General features: G+C 38.8%; 2 protein-coding genes and 1 long non-coding RNA gene across 8 annotated transcripts; 1 reads left to right on the top strand and 2 right to left on the bottom strand.

The window, feature by feature from the left end:
* Nucleotides 1–243: 243 nt before the first annotated feature.
* Nucleotides 244–5,206, bottom strand: gfral (GDNF family receptor alpha like). 2 transcript variants are annotated; one of them, XM_042065086.1, is made up of 9 exons: nt 5,142–5,206; nt 4,472–4,612; nt 3,837–3,992; nt 3,028–3,084; nt 2,569–2,887; nt 2,111–2,364; nt 1,944–2,024; nt 1,582–1,663; nt 244–1,459 (listed from the first exon to the last, which is right to left on the bottom strand). In XM_042065086.1, exons 1-9 carry the CDS (start codon nt 5,179–5,181, stop codon nt 1,372–1,374), a joined length of 1,218 nt encoding a protein of 405 aa, XP_041921020.1. In that variant the 5' UTR covers nt 5,182–5,206; the 3' UTR covers nt 244–1,371. The 2 variants fall into 2 exon arrangements, with proteins under 2 accessions (XP_041921020.1, XP_041921021.1); XM_042065087.1 differs by lacking the exon at nt 5,142–5,206 and adding an exon at nt 4,983–5,003.
* On the top strand, nt 760–8,683 carry LOC121684937. The gene is made up of 3 exons (XR_006023218.1): nt 760–1,002; nt 8,020–8,250; nt 8,355–8,683. It is a non-coding gene; the product is annotated as an uncharacterized LOC121684937 (long non-coding RNA).
* Nucleotides 6,214–20,390, bottom strand: hcrtr2 (hypocretin (orexin) receptor 2). Of its 5 annotated transcripts, none has more exons than XM_042065083.1 (9): nt 20,188–20,263; nt 17,502–17,679; nt 17,090–17,197; nt 13,303–13,481; nt 9,838–10,078; nt 8,400–8,515; nt 8,073–8,293; nt 7,644–7,765; nt 6,214–7,267 (listed from the first exon to the last, which is right to left on the bottom strand). In XM_042065083.1, exons 4-9 carry the CDS (start codon nt 13,450–13,452, stop codon nt 7,095–7,097), a joined length of 1,023 nt encoding a protein of 340 aa, XP_041921017.1. In that variant the 5' UTR covers nt 13,453–13,481; nt 17,090–17,197; nt 17,502–17,679; nt 20,188–20,263; the 3' UTR covers nt 6,214–7,094. The 5 variants fall into 5 exon arrangements, with proteins under 5 accessions (XP_041921017.1, XP_041921018.1, XP_041921016.1 ...); XM_042065084.1 differs by lacking the exon at nt 20,188–20,263 and adding an exon at nt 17,788–17,973; XM_042065082.1 differs by lacking the exon at nt 20,188–20,263 and having other exon boundaries at nt 17,502–17,769.
* Nucleotides 20,391–23,617: the final 3,227 nt, after the last annotated feature.

A 23,617-nucleotide genomic window follows, 5' to 3' on the forward strand; every position in this document is an offset into this window, starting at 1 on the left:
CTCTGCTTATTTGCTAGCTAATTTAAAATGTCATGTTGTGTAATGGTCTATCTGTGGTCTATATACTTTACTTCAGTGATTGGTGATTAATTCTTTAAATGTGGATTAATAAGGGACCTGAGCTTTGAGATAAAAAAAAAAAAAAAAACAGATAAAATATAGGCCTAGTCGTACAATAATGTCAAAATATATTATAGAGTGCAAGTCAGACTTTGTACCAAAAACTGATTCATCAACACGGGACAGTGCAAAACATCAACACCTTTATTCAATGTTATAATAATGGCCATGACCTATTGATCTAAAATGGAAAGGGGAAAGTTCCATACTGTAAAATAGTTGGTAGTTCTAGCCAGCTGAATAATCAGTTACTGACTTACTGTCAAGCATTTTTAAAGACTTTCCTTAAAATAACCAGGGCACTCTGGGTAAACAAAACTGAAGTTTTATTATGCATGTAAAATATAAATGCTATATCCTGGCACTAATTCTACACCAAGAGGGTGCTGTTCACACCAGCCATTCGCTGTCCACTGTAATCAGAACACATAATATGCAAAGTAGAGGAGACATCTGTGTGGAAGTCAAAATATTTATTTAAGCGTCTCTTTATGGAGAGAGTGGCATGATGATTTCAGCCTGAGAGAGTGGAGAATAGGTGGAAGGGCACTCACCTATGAACAAATACAGCTCTTTAAAGATTGTATAGCTAATCAAAGCATACATCACATCGAGTATAATATAGACCTATAGTCCATTAAGTACTGCCAAAAAGTTTTAGTATTTCGATATTTATTCATGGGTTTCATCAGGTCCCGTTCCACAGGTGTATAAAATCAAGCACCTTAATTATCAATGCAGACTGCATGGTGCTTGATTAATACACTTGTGGAAAGGGACCTGATGAAACCCATGAATATAGATAGTAGCGGAACATGTCGTGTAAAAGATTATGATCAATTGCCAATAACAAGGCATGCTTGGCAAACATCCCATTCCCAGGTACTGTATATTCATGAGTTATTCACACAGCGGAGCTGATACTTTATGTTCCCTGGTCTTTCTAAATAAAGACTTTCTGAAAAGAAATGGTGATAGAATTCTCTACAAAGCACAGGTAGGGTTGTTTTTATCTTTTGTAGTGATTAGTGGCAGTTATCAGATCGGGGTCACTAGTTCATGTATTTGACTGCAATAGATCAGATGTTTTTCTATTTCTTACTTAATGCTGTAATTGGCTCAGACTTTTTTGTATCACCAGTAGATACCACAGTAATTTAACATGTATTTACAGTATCTTAGCTCAATGAATGAATTCACTAAAACTACAAGAAATACAGAGTAATTAAACATATACTGTAGGAGATGTTTTTAATATTGACATCTATTAGCATCAGTGCCACTGTTCTTTTGTGAAGGAGTGCCATATCTGAGTTGGTCTGCAACCGCTTTCTGCCTCCTATCAATAAAAACACAAACGTTTAGAACAAAAACAGACAAATGACTGAGAGTTCTGCAGCTGAGCACATTACAAAGCTGTAACTAAAACCACGGAGAAGACTCAATGCAAATATAACTCACCCCAATTTGTGCAGAACAATAATAACGACACCTAATATTGCCACAACCAAGAGGCTGTACACAAATATATACATAAGATGATCTGTAAAAAGAATAAGACAGATGTTATGATTATATAGACATTTATATATATATTATATAGACATTTATATATATATTATATAGACATCTATATATATATTATATAGACATTTAGACTGTGGTGGTAGGTCTGATTTCTTACTGACTAAACTTTACAGTTAAATTTACAGTTATTGTCATTGTCATTGACAATGTAAGCATTTACTTATATTTGAATTTTATTTACATTTAGTTGAATAAAGGTGGAATTAGACTTCAATTTATCATTCTAAGGAACTTACCACTCCACCGCCATTGTGCAGATATCCATTCATTTGCCTCTGATGACTGATCAGGAGCTCCAGTTATAGCCAAATGACTAACTGAAGATTGAATATAAGGTTTGCTGTATTAGCATTTTCATTATAAACAATGATGATTAATTAATTATTTGTATATTCCAACTCACTAAAAATGGACTTGTTGTGTAGAAGCTGATGGAGTATGTTGCATTTGTGGAGCTCGTAGATGGGGAGGCCATCACAGCTGCATGGTTGCTGCAGCATAGTGCCCATTGAAGCCACAAGTGCCATTTTGCATTCTCTGTCTTGGCTCCAACTCTGCTGTGAGTCAATGAGATTAACCCACTCAGAGTAGGAATTGGCGTCAGGGCCAACTGGCTCAATTCCCAGGCATTTTGACAAGAGGGTGCCAAATCGTTCTCTGTAGATAATGATAATTACATATAGCCGGCAGATGCATTAGTTATTAGTTACATATGCTAATTACTTCACACTGAAGAACAATAGTCCAATTTATTATATGATACAGTACGCGGGAACAGAAGAAGATGTAAACGTTTAGCCTGTCAACTGCGATTGCTAACTTCACTGCCACTAAAGAGCAGGAAATCTACCTGTCACTCACCTGCACATCAGGCTCTCCACACAGCTGTCTAACATCTCCAAACAAGTCCAGTCTTCCTCAGTGTCCTCACATGTGCCACCATGCAGATTGGCTCTCATCACCTGACACTCCTGGTCCTCTGGTTCGCACGTGCAGAAGACCAGCTTCTCCGCAGTAGTCTGTGGCATGCCCTTGTAAAACTGCTGAATTCTCTGGCCACACTGTGATTGGTTGCACGGGCTTGAACAGGCCTTCACCAGAGGCACCAGCCATCTATTGCAGGCTTCATCCTCAAGGCAAATATTCATTTGTCCACTACAAGAATAGCTCATGCCAGGCACTAATTGAGAGAGAACAGAGAAGAGAAGGAAAAGAAAAACAAGACCTACTCAAGCCAATTATTAGTCACTGCAATTCCCAGCATCTCAAAAAAAATGTCATTGCTTTCTTCTGGAAAACTCGAGTAAATGGAGACATTACCATATCCTGAGAGACCACTATCTGGCCTTTTCATCTTGGGAACCGTCTTTTGTTCAGCTGTAACACATTAAACACCAACTGCCATAAGGAGGGGAAGCAGCATTTTTGTGTAGAGGAATGTACAAAAAAAAGTCACCAATCAACACAGAACACGTACGACTGAGTAAATATATTCAAAATATTCATCAACAACTTTGGTCTTATTACAGTAAGTGAACGACCAAAACAACAACAACAGCAACATAATTTGAACAAGCAGCCCTGAAGCGCACGTGTGCAGCTCACAGGGGCTGGACCAGACTTTTGGAACAGCTCTTGAGATCTCCAACGTGTCTTAGCAGAGGAGTTCACATCATCTGTAGATTGGAGACATTCATAAATACTTTTTATCTCTGGACCGCAGTGGCTAAAAAGTTTAATTTCTGTGCTTGATGCGAATTTCTACTTTCTTATCTTTAAGCACGTAGCATCTAGGAAGAGGAGATACTGAAGATAAAATTGCTATTACCAGTTCAGCTAAGTAAACACATATACAGTATGGGTGATCTCATCACAAAACCCCTGGTGTAAAACAAAACAGAGTCACAGCAGTTTACTTCAACCAAACCTCCGAACACCTGAACTCACACACTCCCGTAATCAACTGCTAATCAAACGGCTAATTAGTTGAGTTTGGTGTGGTCCTGCCCTGCTGGATCTCCAGCTGCCTTGATCCTGTTTGCGTGTGTGTGTGTGTGTGTGTGTGTGACCAGACATACCAAACCTGAAAGAGAGCACTATAATAGGAGCATCTGTGCACACTACTGTACCCTTGTGCTGTTGGCAGGATGCAGTAAGCAGGTTCAGGAGGGTGCATGGCTCTTCCTCCCACTGGCAGAAGCATCCTCTCCGTATGGAAATGCCGCTCAACATGAACTGAATGGTCATGTTACAGATGGCAGGGTCCTCCAGTTGGCAGGGTCTACCTGCACACAAACGTGCCCAAAGAGAAATGTGAATGAGATTATGGCATTTCGGGGTTGTACACAAATCAGACAAATGGGTGGTTTCACAATCAGTGCAGGTGCTTTGTTTCACTATCACAAAGGCCTTAAAAAAGTCTTTGAAATGCAATCCTCCACTGGGCAAAAGTTGGTTCTGGTGACACATGCTCACCCAGCACAGAAACATGAACAGATATATCCAAATTTGCCACCATTCCAAATCATTCGTGTTGTGACCTTGTTAGAGAGAATGGGGAGTGAAATGTAGTTTAGCTCTTTGGTTTGCCCTTAGGCCATTGCCACTGCACTGTTTTATTTAATACTCCAGTCCGGGGAAGCTTTGGCCCATTTCTTTAATCTCTGGATGTGGGCTCCTTCCTTTGCTATCTGATTACACCATGTGTTTATATCTGGGCAAAAATGCACCAAAGTAGATGTGAGAGATATGGTAAATACTATACCTTCAATTCCACACATGGATTCGAGAAGGCTCCCCTCTCTTTTGCACAAATTGTGTTCTGCTATGCATTCTTCTAAATTGACAGAGCAGTCTTTAGGTTTAGAGAAAATCTTCACGCCTGATATATGTACAGCCAGAGCACCTGAAACAGGAAAAAGAACGTAGGGTATCTAAATTCTGTTAAATCAAAAGGTTTACATTTCCTCATAAAAAGGTTGGAAAGAAGGAGGACATCCTTATAGCAGAGACGATAGTGAATGTTGTTCATCATTCACTTTGGTCCAATGATAATATTAGTCTACTGTTTGGATAAAGTCAATAAATTACCCATGTACCTAAATAATTCCAACCGGAGAAAAACGTAGCAGTAAAGCTTGGCTACTGCATGAAAAGATTTTTCTCTTTTTTAAAGCACAGGAACGATTCTGTAGGTTAGTTACAGTAGCCTACATGTTAATGTAAATCCGGAAGATAAAGCCTTTTCTATATAGTCCACTAGACGATTCAACCACCTGTTTGACTCTGCAACTTTGACAACTTCAACAGGTTGCATCATGTATCATGACACTGTGTAAAAATAGCTGAAGATTAAGGTAAAACATAGCCTTATTCATATTTTAAACTCATTATTTTCTTAATACAAAGTATTATACTTTCGTTGGTTAACTTACCCATTACCAGTACTGCTGGTATCACTGATGCTCGCGACATACTGACAAAGTTCTGTCGCAGCACCGCGGGGATGGCTGTCTATTTGGCATATGGCACATGATGCGGGATGACGTCAAGCGACAATAACCATATGGACAGTAAAAATAAGAAAAGAAATAACATTCACCGAAATTCCGCAGGTGCTGTAGGCTACTGTTTTGCATGTGTATTTTATGACAAAAAGAAATCCATTGTGTGGCTTTTTTTTTTACATCTATGTGCTATTTAACAGACACGCAGCTGTTGCAAAGTGTTTTTTATCAACAGGATACTTAGAGAGCCAGGAAGACTATAGCCTGCTCTAGTCTTTTACGTATTGTGTCCTAAATGTATGTATATGTATGTATGTCCTAAATTGATTCAAATTTTTAGCAACAGGTCATTGAGCTAACATCACTGACTAGTTCAAATGTCAAAATACAGTAAAGAAAGTTTACATGTAAATACAATGTGTTAGTTTACACATAGTAAAATAATTCACATGCACACAGCCTGGAGAGCCAATGAAAACATGAAAGTGTTGACTTCGATTGTATTTGTCTGTATTCACAGACAAAATGTTGCAAAATGTAGCAAAAAACTAAAATCGCATGGGAGAGCATTTTGAGCCTTTGACACAGATGTGCTTCCCAGTATAAAAGCGCTGGTTGCCTGGGTGAGGGACATATTTGTTTTCCTCAGATTGAATTTCAGGCACTGTCAACCATCAGTGAACAAGGGCCATCAAGCATCATGTAAATATTTATATGAAACATGCAAATATTCCAACCTGATAATTGCAGAGATAACTGTGGTGTGCTGAGTCATAGATTTAAGCATCCCATTGGCGAATGGCATTAATGGAACCCTCCCAGTATATATTTTTGGATTTATATTTCTTAATAGGAATGCTTGAGTGACTACAATGACAGCAACAAGAACTAATTAGGAAGCACCATTCATTCAGGAGCACTTGTGAGTAACCATATGCAGTTTTATTTTTAAACTATATATAAAAAACACTGTTCCCTATGTGTGAGGTATGCACTGGAGGAAGGTGACAAAATATTTTTTTTTATCTTGAAGAGCAATACAGTAATTTTCAACAGGTTTTATAAGTTAACAAAATATCAAAACCTGATATTTGTCATCATTATACTCCCAACAATCAAAGACACACTGCAGTTTTACCCATGACATGGTCTTGTGTAGCCAACTACAACTGTATTAACATATAATGCTCATACGAAATTATTATAACCCTTCAAAAATAAATACCCTTACTAAGTACATGTCCTGTTGCAATATACTGATGATTATACTAATGATCATGATGATCATATCACATGACAACTTCCAACAAGTATACAACGAAAATAAATTACAACATTCATATCATGTCTCAGCAAATAAACGTTGACACAAAGCAGAAATCACAAATGAAGATTAATAAATTAATGTTTTTATGTTATGATTTTTGTCTGTGCAGCATCTACAGTATCCTAAAACTTCCCTAGAGTTTCCAGAGTTTCTCCAAAAACTATACAAATACTTTTTTTTAACCACACCCCAACTACATTTCACTCCCCATTCTCTCACTGTTCCCTGTGTATGAGGTATGCACTAGAGAAGGGTGACAAAATACATTTTTTATCTTGAAGAGCAATACAGTCCTATACAAATGCTTTTAACCACACCCCAATGTTTATCAATATCCTGTTGTATTTGATGTCATCAGCAAATCAGTGGTCTATCCTCTAAAGGGTGCAGAGAACAAAATTGTATGATATTTGTTTCATTTAGTTATTGGAAATGCATACCCCTCTTTGCTCATTGACTTCCCTGCTCATTCCACAGCCATGATAACATTTAAAGTCTTCTCACATCTGAGAATGATTGTGTATGGTTGAATCTCTTTTAGAATTCTCACTGGCCTACAGCACATGGTCATAAATGCGGGAGACGCTGTCGAGGTTGCTCATCTGGGTGGAGAGGGATTTCCGGCTCTCTGTGCTGGTTCTTGTTCTCACACGCTGTTTCTCGCCGGTCTCCTGGCGACCATAGCAGCTGCAGGAGAATGCTGCTTTGAACTCCTCACGAAACTTACCTGCAGGAATAAATGAGGAGAAAGAAAGGCTGAGATACTCTTTGAATCACAAAAAGCTGCTCCCTTTGAGTTTAATATGACTGTCCTATTCTGTCCAGCTTTAAACCCAGACCTTCCATTATTAGCATGGTCCTTTAAAAGCAAAGGCAGAGCTCGAAAGTCTATGAGATATTTAAGATGGAGTAAAGGAGATACAAAAAAATATACAAAGGAAACTGTTCTGAATAGCGCTAATGAGGCTTTGAAGTCTTATTTTTCTTCTTTATAAGCCTCAACCTCATTCATTATGACAAGTTGTGAGTCTAGGGAACTATTTGGCCTGTGATGACCTGTTGTGTCCAGTAGATGGGGTAAATGAAGGGCACAGCTTACTCACCACTGAGGAAATTATAAATGATGGGATTTGCTGCACTGTTCGCATATATCAGCCAGTGGGAGATGGTAAACCAGGCATACACCGTCTCTCTGTTGTTTATATATTGAAATGTCCCAAACACCCTGAAAATTATTATTCAAACAAAAAACAGAAAAAGAAGTGATTTTTTTTTTACCCTCTCAATATATTTTAAAACATAATCTGTGAATTACCCAAATTAATCGCAAACATTTAATCAAGCTGTGAAAATGACTTCACTGCTGACTGGGACATGGAGTTGAGGCAGGAATGATATTTTAAGGTTACAAAGCACTTTAAGGAGTAAAGCAAACAGTTCTATGTTTACTCAACATCTACCTGCATCTTGGCCTTGCAGACACAATACTACTTCATCAACCAGCCAGCCAACCAACCAAGCCATCAACCAACCTCTTCATCACATTGAGGACACTGATCGGCAGGTAGCATAGTGCGAACACAAAGAGGACCACGATCAGCATGCGAGCCGTCTTCCGCCGGGCTTTCACCTGCTTGACCTCTGCCGTCACTGCGCTGGTTTTCACCTTGACAGATGGACCGGTGCCCGATGCCAAGGTGGCACACTGCAGTGAGTGCCACTTTCTCTGCACTCCTGATGATGTTCCTGGAATCTGTTGAGAAAAGAAAGAGGTGAGGGCATGTTTTGAAGTGCGCTGTGCTTCTTTTCTACAGGAACACTTGAACACTCCCAGAGCTTTTAGATCTCAAAAACCATACCTGCTGACACCAAAGCTTGTGACAAATTTGGATGTATGCCAGGACCATGAGGCACAGTGGAGCAAAGTATGTGAAGATGAAAAAACAGGTGTGGTAGACCTTGGGGTAGATTTCATCTGTGACAGAGAGAATGAGAATAAATACATCAACTAGGAAATATATCACTCTAAATAACAACACTGAGGCTCCTGTTTTTATTGTCTTCCTAGTTGATGCTTGTCATTATAATCATTATAGTATTTTTTCTGAAAATAGTCTGCAACATGCAACAAGCAACATTTAAAATATTCTGACTTCAGAGGATAGGTAATCTGCTGGTTAATTTCTTATTGCTAAGACCATCAACACTTAAAAAGGCCTTCACAGAGTGTGTCCAACAGGCAGAGAAAGGCAGAAAAGACTTAAGCTTTTGACACATTTTAGCATTTAGCAGAGCCAGCACTGTCTGGTACCAATGTTTGAAGTTAATTTCATAACTGTCAGAAAAGGCTTTTGAGATGGTTTAACTGAAAAATAAATTGTTTTTACATGGCTTTTATTGGCTAACTAGCAATTGACACGGCACATTGTCTAAAGGCTGTTATCATAAAAGCTTCTTCTGTGTTTTTTGTGCCAATGTCATTGTCACAGGTTGAATCAATTCAGCATTCTCTCACCAATATGACAGGCAATAGAATCACTTTTTGTGCCAACTGTCAGCGGCTGACATTGAAATAACGTGTCACCAAGACATTGCAGCTTCTGTATTTGGATAATCAATCTTTCGTATCAATAGAAATGAAGGAAAATGCCTACCAACTATGGGGCCTGTCTCTTCAGGACAGCAATGTGTTGATGGATGCCATACAAGCCAATAACTACAGCAAGGCAAGGTGACTTGCCTTTCAAGGGATAACCTGAATGAACATATTGCTACTGGCAAAGATGTTGTAAAAGAGGAATGGGGTGTTAGTGAGGTTCTCTTTGATCTGCTCAGTAATCTCAAAGGTGTTACTGACTGACTATTTTTTGGGATGTGGAGTCCATCTGTGTCTATGATATCTTTCGAAGACTACTTTATTTTAATGAGGTTCTCTGCGTGCCCAGCTTAACTTTGACATCTTCCAATAGAGCCAATGGCCCCTGACTTCACAGTTAATCTGAGCGACACAGAACGGCAGAGCATCGATAGTGGACACCTGGATGATGTTTATGCTGGCATCTTTCCTTTTCACTGTTTACCACTTCAAGTGCACATCTAAACAATGTCCCATCTCAGGTGTTTTTGAAAAGAGGGGCTTATTGGTGGTGAGTGTTTTTAGAACCACTTCAGATTCCCCTGCAGATAAGTGCACAGCTGATTAACCTCTGTGGTTTCAGTGAAGCCACACGGAACCAGACGGTACGGTGTAGTGCGCTGTGCAACCTCAGCTGCAGAGGCTTCAGCCAGGCCTCTTACCACTCCAATGCTCATCACACACGGTAAAGAGGCTGGTCTTGTTGGTGAGTTCTGGGAACTGACTGCACTCCATGACGACGACCTGGGGGATCATTATGATGCAGGACACCACCCAGATGAGGAGGATGGACTTGCGTGCCCGCTTGGCCGTGCTCTTGAACATGAGCGGGTGGCAGATTGCATACCACCGGTCCTGAGCGATGCAGCTGAGGGTCAGTACGGACACGGACACAGAGATGGTCTACCAGGAAGAGGGAACACAGCGTTAACGAGAAAAGAAAGTGCCAAAATGAATGGATGGAGCAAGAAAGGAAAGAGGGAAGGAGGAAGGGATGGAAGGAAGCAAATTGATGCCATAAACAGGAAGAAGAATGTAGAGAGAGAGAGAGAGAGAGAGAGAGAGAGAGAGGTACTGTACATGTAGATCGATAGATATATCTGTGTGTGTGTGTGTGTGTGTGTGTGTGTGTGTGTGTGTGTGTGTGTGTGTGTGTGTGTGTGTGTGTGTCTGTTTTACCACTGATGACCACTCAAATAGATAGCTGCATCATACTGATGATCATGTGTTTTAAGTGTACACACCTATCTGACCTGCGTATACATCTGACTGACTGTTGCTTATTTGTCTATTGTTTGTTTGTGTGTTTTTAGAGTTGATGAGTATCCCAACCGATAATTAGCCCAACCATTATAAGGTGGTTCCATTCATTCCTAATAAATAGATCACAACAAGTTAGAATACAGTAAACAGCACGCTTTCTGATGCAAAACCCTGCAGCATAGGGACACCACAAGGGGCAGTGAGTTCACCCATCCTGTTCACACTCTATACTAATGATTGCAGGAGCAGAGAAGAAAATAATCATATAATCAAATATTCAGATGATACAATCATTCTTAGTTTATCAAAAGCGGGTGACAGTCTCCTAACATATTTTAATGAAATCAGCTCCTTTCGGGACTGATGTGAGAGAAATCATCTCAACACAGCTAAAACCAAGGAAATGGTCTTTGACCCTAAGAAAGTGGAATCCAACAACCCTGTAGTTATAGGAGACATAAAGATTGAGCAAGTAGCGTCCTATAAGTACCTACAGTAGGAATCCATATTGACAATCAACTAAAATGGAATGTGCAGGTAGAGTGTCTCTGTGCCAAGCTGGGCCAGAGACTACACTTCCTACGCAGGTGGAGACTGTTTGGTGTAAGTACTGTACCAACATTATGATACTATTCTACAATGCTGTATTGGAAAGTTTAATCAGATATGGTATGGCTGCCTGGTTTGACCCTCTCACAGTACAGCTTAAATCTAAGGTGGAGAGATTTTAGTAAAAACAGCGATGAAGGTAATGAATAGAGGGGATTACCCATCCCTTCAATCCATTTTTGAAAAGGTGATGGTAAATCAGGCACATAAAATTCTTGATGACTCAACTCATATTCTCCATACTGAATATGAGCTCCTGCCATCAGGGAAGCGGTTTAGGGCCATTAGCTATAAGAGCAACCGTTTTAAGCAGTCCTTCCTCTCTACATCAGTGGCTCTAATAAAACAAGGGAAGGAAGGAAACATTAATTTTAGAAATCTATTTATCCTTTTTTATAAACCAAGTGGCTCCACTACACAATTTATCTATTCATGCCTTCCTACACATTTTAAGGGGTATTTTCTCCCTTTATCAGGGTCATGTCCTGCATGTATGTGATTGTTGTCCTGCATGTATGTGATTGTTGTTCACAGTGAATGCACTTTACAGCCCAAGACAAATTTCCCCTTGAGGGACGATAAAGTTTATCTTACATCCCACTGATAATACCACATTGCATCATAACCAATTACACAATCATACAACACAATCTAAAACACAAAAATATGAAGATTATGACACAGGTCCTATAATGCACTAAAATATGTGTGGGTGTGAATCAATAAACAACATCGTCAACAGAGAGAGTCAAGCATGATAGTTGATAGTTCTCTGAATTTTAATAAACAAGTGAACAGTGTGGTGAAGGGTAGCTTTTATCATCTAAGAACTATAGCTAAGCTTGAACCTTGTTTTTATCTCACAATGATCTGGAAACCATTATTCATGCTTTTATCACATCCTGCCTTGATTACTGTAACTCATATACAGTGGTCTGACCCAGGCCAACATTTCAAAGCTTTAATTTAACTTTTAACTTTTAACCTTAACTTTTAACAGGAACTAAGAAAAGGGAGCACATCACACCTGTCCTGGTTCACCTGCATTGGCTTCCTATCAAATACAGAATTGATTTTAAAATAAAAAAAAGAGCTTTTCCCTACTCTGCCACAAGGTCACTCAGGTCATCCTCTCAGCAACTCCTCACAGTCCCACACACATGTCTTAAAACCAAAGGAGATAGGACTTTCTCAGTTACAGCCCCTTAACCTTAGAATAGCCTCCCTCCCCATGCCAAATCTTGCCAAACTATCTTCAGTTTTAAGTCTGGTTTAAAAATCCACCTTTTTACCCTTGCTATTAGCTCTGTCTAAATAACTCTCTGGTTTTCTTATCCTTACTGGTCCTATTGTATTTTATTTTATTTTTTTTTTATTTTTTTTCTTGATTTTAGTATTATCTTATTTTGGATTTTTTAATAGCCCTTTGTGTATTTATTTGTCTATTTATTTATTCATTTATTCTATGTTTTATCTCTAGTTTTATGAGCATTGTAACCTTTATACCTGGCTTGTGTCTTGTGTCTTGTGTTATTGTCATCTTAATGCCTTTACTATATATCCCCCCTTTTTATTTTATTTTATTTGTCAATCTCCCTCCTTTGCTTTTTTTGTAAGATAGCCTTACCTGTGAAGCACTTTGGGTCAATGGTTGTTTTTTTCTAAATATAAATATAGTGACTTGACTTGACTGTTGATAGATCTGTCTGTGAACTTGCATTAAAAGGGAGAACTGACATTTCCAGGAACTTCTTATCAATCACTGATAAGATGATGATAATACAGAGAAATCTATAACGACAAAACAATTAATCTAATTGATTCTGAAGAGGGATAAAACCATTTGTCCATGGACTGCAAAAGACCAGGGCACTTAAAACACATCACTGGCAGACACAAATTAATGTTCCATTGATTTCCGTGGAGAGAGGCATGGCATTACTGATCCCTAAGCGCTATCTAGCCTGTATAGACTGTGGGAAAGTTGCCAGTCGCTTCAAATGATAGAGAAGCCACAAAAAGTTTTTACGAGCTGCAAAGTATTCTGAAGGTGAATGTATACCGATAATGTCCATTTATTTAAATTAAATGTAATTGCTGTTTTCTTTTATTGTGAGATGATTAACCCAATTTTTATTCTACAGTTTCTATTATTTTTTAACCAGGAACATTGTAATTTGTTGAGTGTTTGAGTGTAAAGAACTTGAAATAATACAAGAAAAGGTTTCAAAAATAGCCTATTGCAAAGCCTTTACCTGTAAATACGGAACCACTTTACAAAGGGTGCTCCCAAAGAACCAGGTCTCGGTGATGTCCACAACAAGACTTGCCGGTAGACAGATGACGGTGACGAGGATGTCGGCAAAGGAGAGGTTCACAATGAAACAGTTGGTTACTGTGCGCATGTGATGATTTTTCCACACTGCAAAGCAAACTGAAACAATAGAGAGAGAGAGAGAATGTAACACATGTGATACCTGAAGAAGACATGGAACTAAAATGAGACTCTCAGTGAATATTATTCAGGAAATTGAATCTGATTCATAGGTTTTTGAGGACGATGGTAATGTCACATGACTTAAATATACAATTTAAGTTTAATTTAATCATATGATATATTGGCTGTCTAATAAGAATCATTGGGCCATATTTACTATTTACTGAGAAGCATTCAATAGCAGTGTTGGGCAAGTTACTTCAAAAGCGTAATACATTATTCATTACTTGTTACTGTTATCTCAAAGTTATTTGTTATTCAGTGGAAATGCATGGATTCCAGTTTCTTCCCGTAGCAGCAACTGGAATCCATGCATTTCCACTGAATTATTTTTGGAATCTGATCCCTTATCATACCTGTTCATTCTTACTCGTTGCTCGACTTATCGTGACTAAATTCAAGATGGCTGCAAACGCTAAACTTTGTGAAGATACTGTCTGTATAAATAAGTCTTGTACTTACTTACGTCTTGTAAGTAAACTACCAGTGCTTTTTCAAAGTTCTCAATGTCTCGTTTTAAATGTCAGGGCCCTCAGAAGTCTACCAATGAAGTGTGGAGATACATTGAGCCTCGTAAATGGGTGTAAAACAGTGATTTATTTGCATGGCTAGCCCAATGCCGAAGCACCACTATTGAAAAAGCTGTTGGTAGCATCGGCTAACTAGCGCCAGATTTTGGAGTGCAGGGGACAAGCCGAGATGGGCTATGAGACATACGTTCACACTCGGTATCATGTTTCAATACACTTTAGCTCAATATCACACCGGAATTCTCCTTTAACATTAGGCTGATGACATCACAATGGACTAATTAACTTGATTAGCAACTTCCAGCTGCTCATCTAGACCCCATCAAAGAATCAGTTCAACTGATTGCACCTGTATCAACTGCTTTCTGTTGAACTAGGCCAACTCTCTCTGTGTCTCTCCATTCTACAAGGATATAAGGCACATTTCATCCAACTTTCTATCCATTTATCCTCTTCAAACCATTCACTCATCCACCCATTAAACTATCCATCAACATCCATTAAACAATCTGCCTATCAACATCCATTCAACTTTCTGTCTATCAACATCCATTACACTATCTACATTTTTTAAAACTATATACTCTGTCTCAGGCTTTAAGCATACAGTATGGCTATATTAAGACTGCCGTTAAGCAATTAGAATCCTAGGCCAGGTGGCCAGGCTATATTAAACCTCATCTACATAGTTCAGTCATTCCAACTATTAAACCTCATCTACCTAGCAAAATTTAACCTTTTAAACTATCCACCTATTTAACTGTTCAGTCATTCCAACTATATTAAACCTTATCTACCTAGTTCAGTCATTCCAACTATATTAAACCTCATCTACCTAGCAAATAATTTAACCTTTTACACTATCCACCTATTTAACTGTTCAGTCATTCCAACTATATTAAACCTCATCCACGTAGTTCAGTCATTCCAACTATATTAAATCTCATCTACCTAGCAAATAATTTAACCATTTAAACTATCCACCTATTTAACTGTCCAGTCATTCCAACTATATTAAACCTCGTCTACCTAGCAAATAATTTAACCTTTTAAACTATCCACCTATCTGTTCAGTCATTTCAACTATATTAAACCTCATCATGTTGGTTGCCAATTAGCACATCATCTGTTTTAACACTATATTTCACACCATATGTTTTGCATTTTCATGCACTAGTAATTCCCTGGAATTGCGTTTTCTAGTTCTTATTATTCGTCTTCTTCTAACGCAGTTAATGCAGCTTCAACCATTTAACGTAGAAACGTCATTTAAACTATGTTGTGTTGGTCTTATTTAGGACATGTAGGCTTTGCTTTGTATTTTTCATCTTTGTAACTTTTATACTTTTTAAACTATTAATTATTAACTTTTATCTTAAATCCCCATAGACTTAACATTAGGCTGATGACATCACAATGGACTAATTAACTTGATTTGCACCTGTATCAACTTCCAGCTGCTCATCTAGGCCCCATCAAAGAATCAGTTCAACTGATTGCACCTGTATCAACTGCTTTCTGTTGAACTAGGCCAACTCTCTCTGTGTCTCTCCATTCTACAAGGATATAAGGCACATTTCATCCAACTTTCTATCCATTCATCCTCTTCAAACCATTCACTCATCCACCCATTAAACTATCCATCAACATCCATTAAACAATCTGCCTATCAACATCCATTCAACTTTCTGTCTATCAATCATCTGTTTCACTGGAAGGGCAAGGGTAACAACAGGACAACACAGAGACGGGCCAGAATGCAGGACTAATGTTGAGTATTACAGTAATATGGGATATTCTACGGGAAAATATTAAAACTGCAAGACAGCGGGGAAACGTTAAAATGATAAACCCGGAAAAAGTTGGCATGTTAGGTATTTTTCGGTCCCTGTGATTATTTGTGAAATTGTGCAAACGGCCTTTTCAAGTCATTTGAGAAGGAAGGAGTGTAAGCTCCCAAATTGACGCTCGTCTGAGAAATTGAGTTTTGGATAATGTTCAGCTTCGGCAGCTTTACAATGACTGAGGAAGCCTAGAGTCCATAGCAACAAGTTCATGTGTTGAATTTGTTATTACCCAGTGTGCTTTGTTGAATGGTCTCAATGCTTTATTGTTTTATTTCATGTGAATACTTACTAGAGGAGTAACTTTTCTCGTTAGGCTAATGTAGTTGCAGGAAGTGTGCATTTAGTTTCCATGCTTATTGTGTTTCCACAACAAAGTGAGTAAATCTACTGAAATGGCCACCATCTTGGTGAAGTGTGATGTGTAAGATCAGAAAGCAGAGGTTGGTTTAAGGGCGGTAGCATAAGTTGAAGTGTTTTCAAAGCGCGTAAGAGCGTGGGCGGAAGACATCGATAATTAGCCAGAGAGGGTGATGTCATTTTTGAAAATGCTGCTGGAGGGTCGTTGGAAATTACATAGCAGACAGGGGAGGGTCATGCTACTATTGATCGAAGCACTCTAAATTTCTCCGGTGATCCCGTTTATAAATAACGAACGGTCCCTAATTGTTTCCCCCATGATTGCCTTTTTTGGGAAGTCTACTGTAAGGGAGAAATCTGATCTACCAAGTGCCTAGCACCTATACATTTATATTGGTCTCAACATAAACTGCAGCACCTTCAGTCATTTCTCGACCATCAATATGAAGAAATGCCCCACTGTGAGCCTGTCTCAAAGCCTTTCCTGACACGTGCCTGAGGCCAGCCCAAGGCTTATTTTCTGGCTTGTGAAACGCCTCCAGTTCCACCATTTAGATTTTATCTGCCATAAACAACATGAGTAGACTGCTGATAAGTTTGCTATGTCCAGAATGCTTCAACATGCATAGACACACTGTGGGTTAGTTTCAGGTGGATTCCAAACACCCAAAATGTGTGCATCATACAAATGATGTTCCATGTAGTTCTCTTAGCTGATTGTAATACTACCCTTTTGGTAAACTTATATTTTTTATACTTATATATACTTTAAGTATACTATCATGAACATGACAAATTGGGCTAGAAATACATATCAGCTGTTGGCAGCAGTGGCTCAGGAGGTAAAGAGTTGTCCAGGAACTGCAAAGTTGCAGGTTCAAGCCCAGCTCCTCCTGCTCCCGATGTGCCAGTTGGCATCCTACATGGCAGCCGATGCAGTTGATGTGTGTAATATAAATGCAGTACATATAAATAATCGATATAAATGCAGCATATAGTATAACTAGTATCTTCACTAGTTTACTTACAGTATGGTTCTCAGTACTTACAAGTTTACTATTATAAACTGAAAGTGGGCCAATTTAGTCCAAAGAAGTATAAACATAGTACATGTACAAGTTTACAAGTACATTTATACTAATAAACTTACTAACTAAAGTAAACTTGGGAATTATACTTCAACTACACTTCAGTTTACTTAATAAAATTAACTTTAAGTATACCTTTTTTAAGGAAGGGCTGGCAGATGGTTACATGTGAATGTCAGATGTGCAGTCAATAGACTACGTGCGCGAGAGGCTTTTCCTGTATGCTCATGTTTCCGGTGGAGTGTTAACTGTGTTGTAACGGCGTCTTCTGTTATATTCTGCTCCTCACATCTTCACTCCGAAACTGAATATCCTGTTTACCCAATAATAAAAATGTTAACACACGCATAAATCCTTCTTTATCTTAACATGCTGATTATCTACAACAACTCCCAACCGAGTCCCTGTAGACACTAATTACATTAACAACAGCAGCAGGTTCAAACACAACTGGCTCCAACAGAAACAAACCAGCGCACAGAGAGCCTTTCGTGCACGTATCTATTCTAAGTTCCTGCCTGATGAGGCAGTTATCTAGTTAATTAGAGTCTGCCCTGCTCAGGGTTCCCTGCCACATCCATCAACCAATCAATCTGTGGTGCAAGTAGGTAGGATCCGATACAGCAAACAAACCTCTCTTCAATCCCTATTATGGTATTTCATGACAATGATGCAGAGAAATAAAAATGGATGTATAAATGTGTGCTGTCATCTTTTAGCTATGTTTTTTTGAGTGAGGGAACTGTATCATCCTTGTCTTTGTCCATGTCTGTGGTGCGCTGCTTTTGAGTTGACAGGAGCCATTTTCAGTTCCCTGACTACTGCACATGCTGGCTGAAAAAGACACCACAGTCAAGGTCAGTGAATTACTGTGTCTAGACTTGAACCTGCCAGATCTGGGCCAGAGGAGTCTAGCACATGTACTACTGGAGATGGTATAAAGGTAAGGGGGGGGGGGGGGGGGTACTACTGGAGATGGTATAAAGTTAAGGGGGGGGGGGGGGGGCAAGCGAGTGAAGCTGGAAGAGATTGCTTGTGCGTAAAAGATGTTGATGATTGACAGACGCTGCCAACTAAGATGGAGAAGCTAAATTGATGAGCAGTGTCAGCTGGCCAATTACTCTTGTTTTTATCGAAAATCTACACATCTCCTCCAAAGCTGGGGCTTAGCTGTTTCAGTCACACGTCATTTTGTCAGCGGAGCCAAGCAATACTGCTCTCTCAGCCCACTGGTTCCCGAGGAGGTTATCAAGCAGCAGCCAAAAAATCATTGAGTAAAAACCTGTGAAGTCTGATTTCATTGACAAGATATGTGTGTCATCAAACTGTTGTTTGGGCAGTGTGTTCCAGTTTGACCGTTTCTGTAAACAGTACTCCCTCTTGGTGCATTTCCATTGCATTCTGCAGCTTTATCGCATCGACTGGGAATAAATGAGTACCTCAATCTGAGCACCTACAAAGCAATCTAGTATTCTGCATCTTTGCAAGAGAATATTGATTATCTTTCTCTGGAGCAAATCAGGAGTGTGTGACTCAGGTGTGGTATGGATTCTGCTGATCCTGGCGGATGCAGTACTGTGTGTGCCTCAAAGCCCAGTGTACACCGGAGTGAATAAGGTCAGCCTCATGTGTCTGACTACACATATATCACTCATTTATTAGATAATAAATTAATTTCAAGTTGAGAATTACAGTCTTTACTTGTGAGCAATCATATAATGATGTCCATGAAGAGAGAGCTGCAAAGCTGTTTAGTAAAATATTCAATCAAATATAATCTATTCAAACCAATTACAGTGGTGCAGGACAATGATCTGTGTATAATGCTAGTTGAATTTCCTAACAAGAAACAAGTTAATTTTGATTCATGGGCAACAATGAAACATGACAACAGATTTTTAAGATCCAATATATGATAGATTCATATTCCAGTGGCCAATTTGGAAAACTAAGAATGTTCACATGAATGTACCTTAAAATGAATGCTCATTTAATAATCATTTAGATACACATTAATTGAGGTAAGACAAAGAGGAAAAGTTTGAGAAATGTGCATGACAGTTATGATACATTATGAGAATGTATATCATAAAATGTAAATAGACAGTTGTCTGTATGATTGATTGACATTTAAGTCAAGTCAAGTGGATTTTATAGTGCATTTAACATGCACAAAGTGCAACACAAAGCGCTCCACAAACAAGACACAACAAAAAGACAAAAGATGCCGGACTGAGCGGCGTAATCGCCTGCGTACCCGAGACACCTAACGGTAGACATACAAGACAGACAACAAACAAAAATGAACAAGTAATAAAATAAATAAATACGAAATTAAAATAAAGAAAAGTCCGTGTTAACTTAGTCCAACTCAGTCCAATGGCAATGACATGGCGCACAGCTGCGTCTTCAGACCAACCCGGAGGATCCAACAGCCCATACCATACAGTACCATACCACATTAAGGCCATACCATGTCACTCATTGATTACTGTCATGGCCACCTTGTCATGAAACTAATGAATGTGCTTACATTTATAGACACAACCCTGTAGAAATGATGAATCCTTTTCTTATCTGTGTCAAAGTACTTAGAATGCGAGGGTGTTGAAATGCAAATAGTATGAAGGGAAAAAAAGGTCTCGAACATTAAAAGTACATTCGACTGAAAACGATTCCAAATGAATGAATGTGACACTCAAATGGAATATACTGTATCTAGTTTGGGATAAAGGTGTCTTTCGCTGATTGCAGTGCTCTAACAAGATTATGTTTCATCTACACTGCTCTCACAGATTAATGCAACAACTTTAAAACTTACCCAACGTGTTTCCAATCAGAGAGACGAAGAAAACGATTATGTATCCCGCGATCAAAACCCATTCATAATGTTTAGGCTGTAAATATTCCCAAATGTCATCTTCGTCTATGTGAGAGTAGAGCAGGATTTCCGTAGTATTGAAAGGAGGCGTTTGAGGAGAGGACTCCGGTCTGGAGTCTGGATGGAGTGTGTCAGTCGACATCTTCTCAGATACAGAATGAGCTACTGGGGTCTGCACTCAATATCGCAGGTGACAGGAGAAAATTTCGGCGCGCTCGCTTGTTGATAGCATGACGCACAGAAGCGCACATTCCATAGCCAATCCATACACTGTATAAAAGGAAAAGTCAGGGCTGTCCAATTGATCAAACCATATTACGTTACAATTACACAAAACACTCTAGTTTTGAATGAAACACAATCTTATTGTGTTCAAATAGTCATTCCAATTGAGTAATTTATTCTAATTCAATCGCGTAAGGTAAGCGTATAGTGTAGCTAGTAGTTACTAAACCATAAAACATTCAATTAAGCAAACTCATGTTTTTTTTTGTTTTTTTTTTTAAAACAATTTTAGTGTAGCGTTGAACTGACATATTTTGCCACAGCAATCCAACAGAATCATGTAAGATCGATGTGAAGCACCTGATGAACCCATGGGATGCCTTGGTGTCACTATTTCATTGTGTTCCCATGAGCCTTTGCAAGAACACTGAGATAATCACGCAGCTAACATACCAGTGTTGCCAAAGGTTTTTACTTGAATTTTGAGGATTATGCTTATTATGATGAGGATTATGCTTAGAGACCAGTAGACCAGTATTTGGAGTTGTATCTTGTGTTATGCTTTACGATGAACCATGCTTTGTTCCCATATTATGCAAGACTGAGGACATCTAATTATGACATGAGTTAATTTATAAACCAAAAGTGAGCTGCTTGCAGCCCAGAAATCTGGCAGCAAATGTAATTTGAATGTGGGTCTGCCTCGTCAGGCTAAACTGCTTGACTAATTCTAGACATTTCATGCAACTGATGTAGGCCTACACAATAAAATCAAGTAAATCCAGCAGTTATTTTTTTCCAGTGTAGGATCATGTCATTACATGATTAAGGCTGTTTATACCAACTTAATATCATGCTTATCATTGTTAATATTGTACTAAATGTGGCACAAACAATGTTAGAGTTTGTGGACTAGCCATCATTAACAACAACAACACATTACATTTATACAGTATAGCGCTTTTCACGACACTCAAAGCGCTTCACAGTGAAGGGGGAACCTCACTAACCTTCACCAATGTATAGACCCATGGGTGATGCAGCCATTATGCGCCAGAACGCTCACCACACACCAGCTTGAGGTGGAGAGTGAGTGAGCGAATGAACCAGTTACACTGGGGGGATAATTAAGGGGCCAGATTGAATGAGCCAGATTGGGAATTTAGCCAGGACACCGGAGAAACCCCATACTCTTTGCGATAAGTGCCATGGGATCTTTATAGACCACAGTGATTCAGGACCTCGGTTTAATGTCTCATCAGAAGGACGGCATCTGTTGCACAGAGGTGTTACAAACTACAAATACTGGCTCATAAAATATAACACAATAAAATACAAAATACTGATGTGAAAAATGTATTTAGTTAAAATACAAGTAATTAGTCATTTGAAAATACAAAAATACCCACGCAATAATCATGGTATACCAACCCTTAAGAGAAACATTTTATTGAAAACATATCCCCAAAAGACTGATTGGCTGGCAGAGGGCTATTAATTCATTCTGTACATTGGGTACATTGAAGTAGATCTGGTAAAAAAAAAATGTAATCAGTGTCCCATATCAATGTAAACGATGATTGAACTCACATGAAGCAGACGTCACAAAAGTGGAATTAGCTGTAACAGCAAACTACCCACCATCATTTCCGTAACCAATAAATGTAGTACGACAAATTTAACAGGTCAGCCTCTTTTTAAATTGAACGGCATTTCCCTTTTTGTGCTATAAATGCATGCCTAATTGCCTACATACATGACTGGCAACATGGGGGACAAACAGAATAACATCCTGTAAGGTGTCCCGATATTCAGAGTTAATTACCTTGATGCAGAAAACTGTCTTTGCATTGGGGATTCGTTATCCCTTGCATAAATCCTCATGTCAAATCCATTAAGTGGTTTTAATAGTATATAAATTGTCCTGTAGTGAGAATGAACATCAGCTATGAGGTAGTCATGGTCATGGGGTCAAAGGTCATCATATGGGGTCCATGTCCTAATGTTCTCCCTAAATATCTTATCTGTTTTCAATTTTTAGTCTTGTAGCACTTGACACACCTGACAATTTAAGCTACTGAAGTTAGTTACTTTTTAATTTTTTTCAACTTTCAGTGTTCTGAGGGGATGATGAAACAGAAAAGACAGATTTTAAGACTGCTTAGAGCTTTTAAGTTGTCTAGGGTGTCTCAGGGTGTGACATAAAATTGGCGGCACAAACAATATAAAAGATATTGGGTTTACAACCCATGTTGACCATTTTGGCTCCCTTAGCAATGCTGTCCTTCCAAAAGGGTAATGAAATTAGTATTTTTATGGACAAATTGCTACTTAGGTCAACTTTAGAGCTGAATATAGGGAATTGCCCAAGTGATATTATCGGGCACCCACCGTATTCTTATGGAGCTTATGGACCCCTAGGCAACAAGAAACGGCAAAGAAAAAAAAAACTTCAACCGACAAAACAGGTTCACCAAGATTCTGGCCTTTGGCTCCCAGACTATGATATTGACATGGTTATAGGTAGTATATTTAACTGAGTGATTCAATTTTGGCTTATTAGAGAAAAAAATGGCAGATTTTTCTTAAGTATTTAAGTATTTGAAATACTCTAAATACAATCCCTCAAAGTATTTTGATACAAACTACATTAGATTTGTTCCAATCCTGCAAAATACGAATTACAAAATACGCTAAAGTAATTAAATATGTATTTAAAATAATTAAAATACTGCCCATGTCTGCTCTTGCAGTGCAGTCAAAGATTATACATAGGCGGAGCAAGATACTTTGTCGTAGTTCATGTCTATGGGTGCGAAATGGGGATCGATCGTGTTTTCTGTGTATCTACATGCATTTTGAGAAATGATGATACCTTGTCACTTTTGTTTGCCACTGTTTTGTCTTATCCTTACACTATGTCTAAAGTGTGTAATGAACTCTTAGAGACATTTCACACAGAGCCTGTGTGTGATCGTTTGTGAAGGTCAGCTCAATATCAGATGCAAAATGTGAACCATGCAGTGGGATTTGTTTCTTTGCCAGCAGCTGCCAAGCCCCTTACAATAGCACTGAGCTGGAGAGAGCTCAACAATGAGCAGCCTCAAAAGATGATGGGGGTTAGCAGCTATAAAAGAGGCTAGGG

This window comes from Alosa sapidissima, chromosome 16 (assembly GCF_018492685.1).
Source record: "Alosa sapidissima isolate fAloSap1 chromosome 16, fAloSap1.pri, whole genome shotgun sequence".
Lineage (NCBI taxonomy): Eukaryota > Metazoa > Chordata > Actinopteri > Clupeiformes > Clupeidae > Alosa > Alosa sapidissima.

Coding starts and splice junctions, on each gene's coding strand:
- gfral (XM_042065086.1), bottom strand. CDS start 5,181: ATGTCGCGAGCATCAGTGATACCAGCAGTACTGGTAATGG. Junction 3,993..4,471: donor ATCCATGTGTGGAATTGAAG/GTATAGTATTTA, acceptor GTTTGTGTGCAG/GTAGACCCTGCCAACTGGAG. Junction 3,085..3,836: donor ATCCTGCCAACAGCACAAGG/GTACAGTAGTGT, acceptor AATGTGTTACAG/CTGAACAAAAGACGGTTCCC.
- hcrtr2 (XM_042065081.1), bottom strand. CDS start 20,389: ATGTCGACTGACACACTCCATCCAGACTCCAGACCGGAGTCCTCTCCT. Junction 8,516..9,837: donor GTGTGATGAGCATTGGAGTG/GTAAGAGGCCTG, acceptor TCTCTGTCACAG/ATGAAATCTACCCCAAGGTC. Junction 8,294..8,399: donor ACAAGCTTTGGTGTCAGCAG/GTATGGTTTTTG, acceptor TTTTCTCAACAG/ATTCCAGGAACATCATCAGG.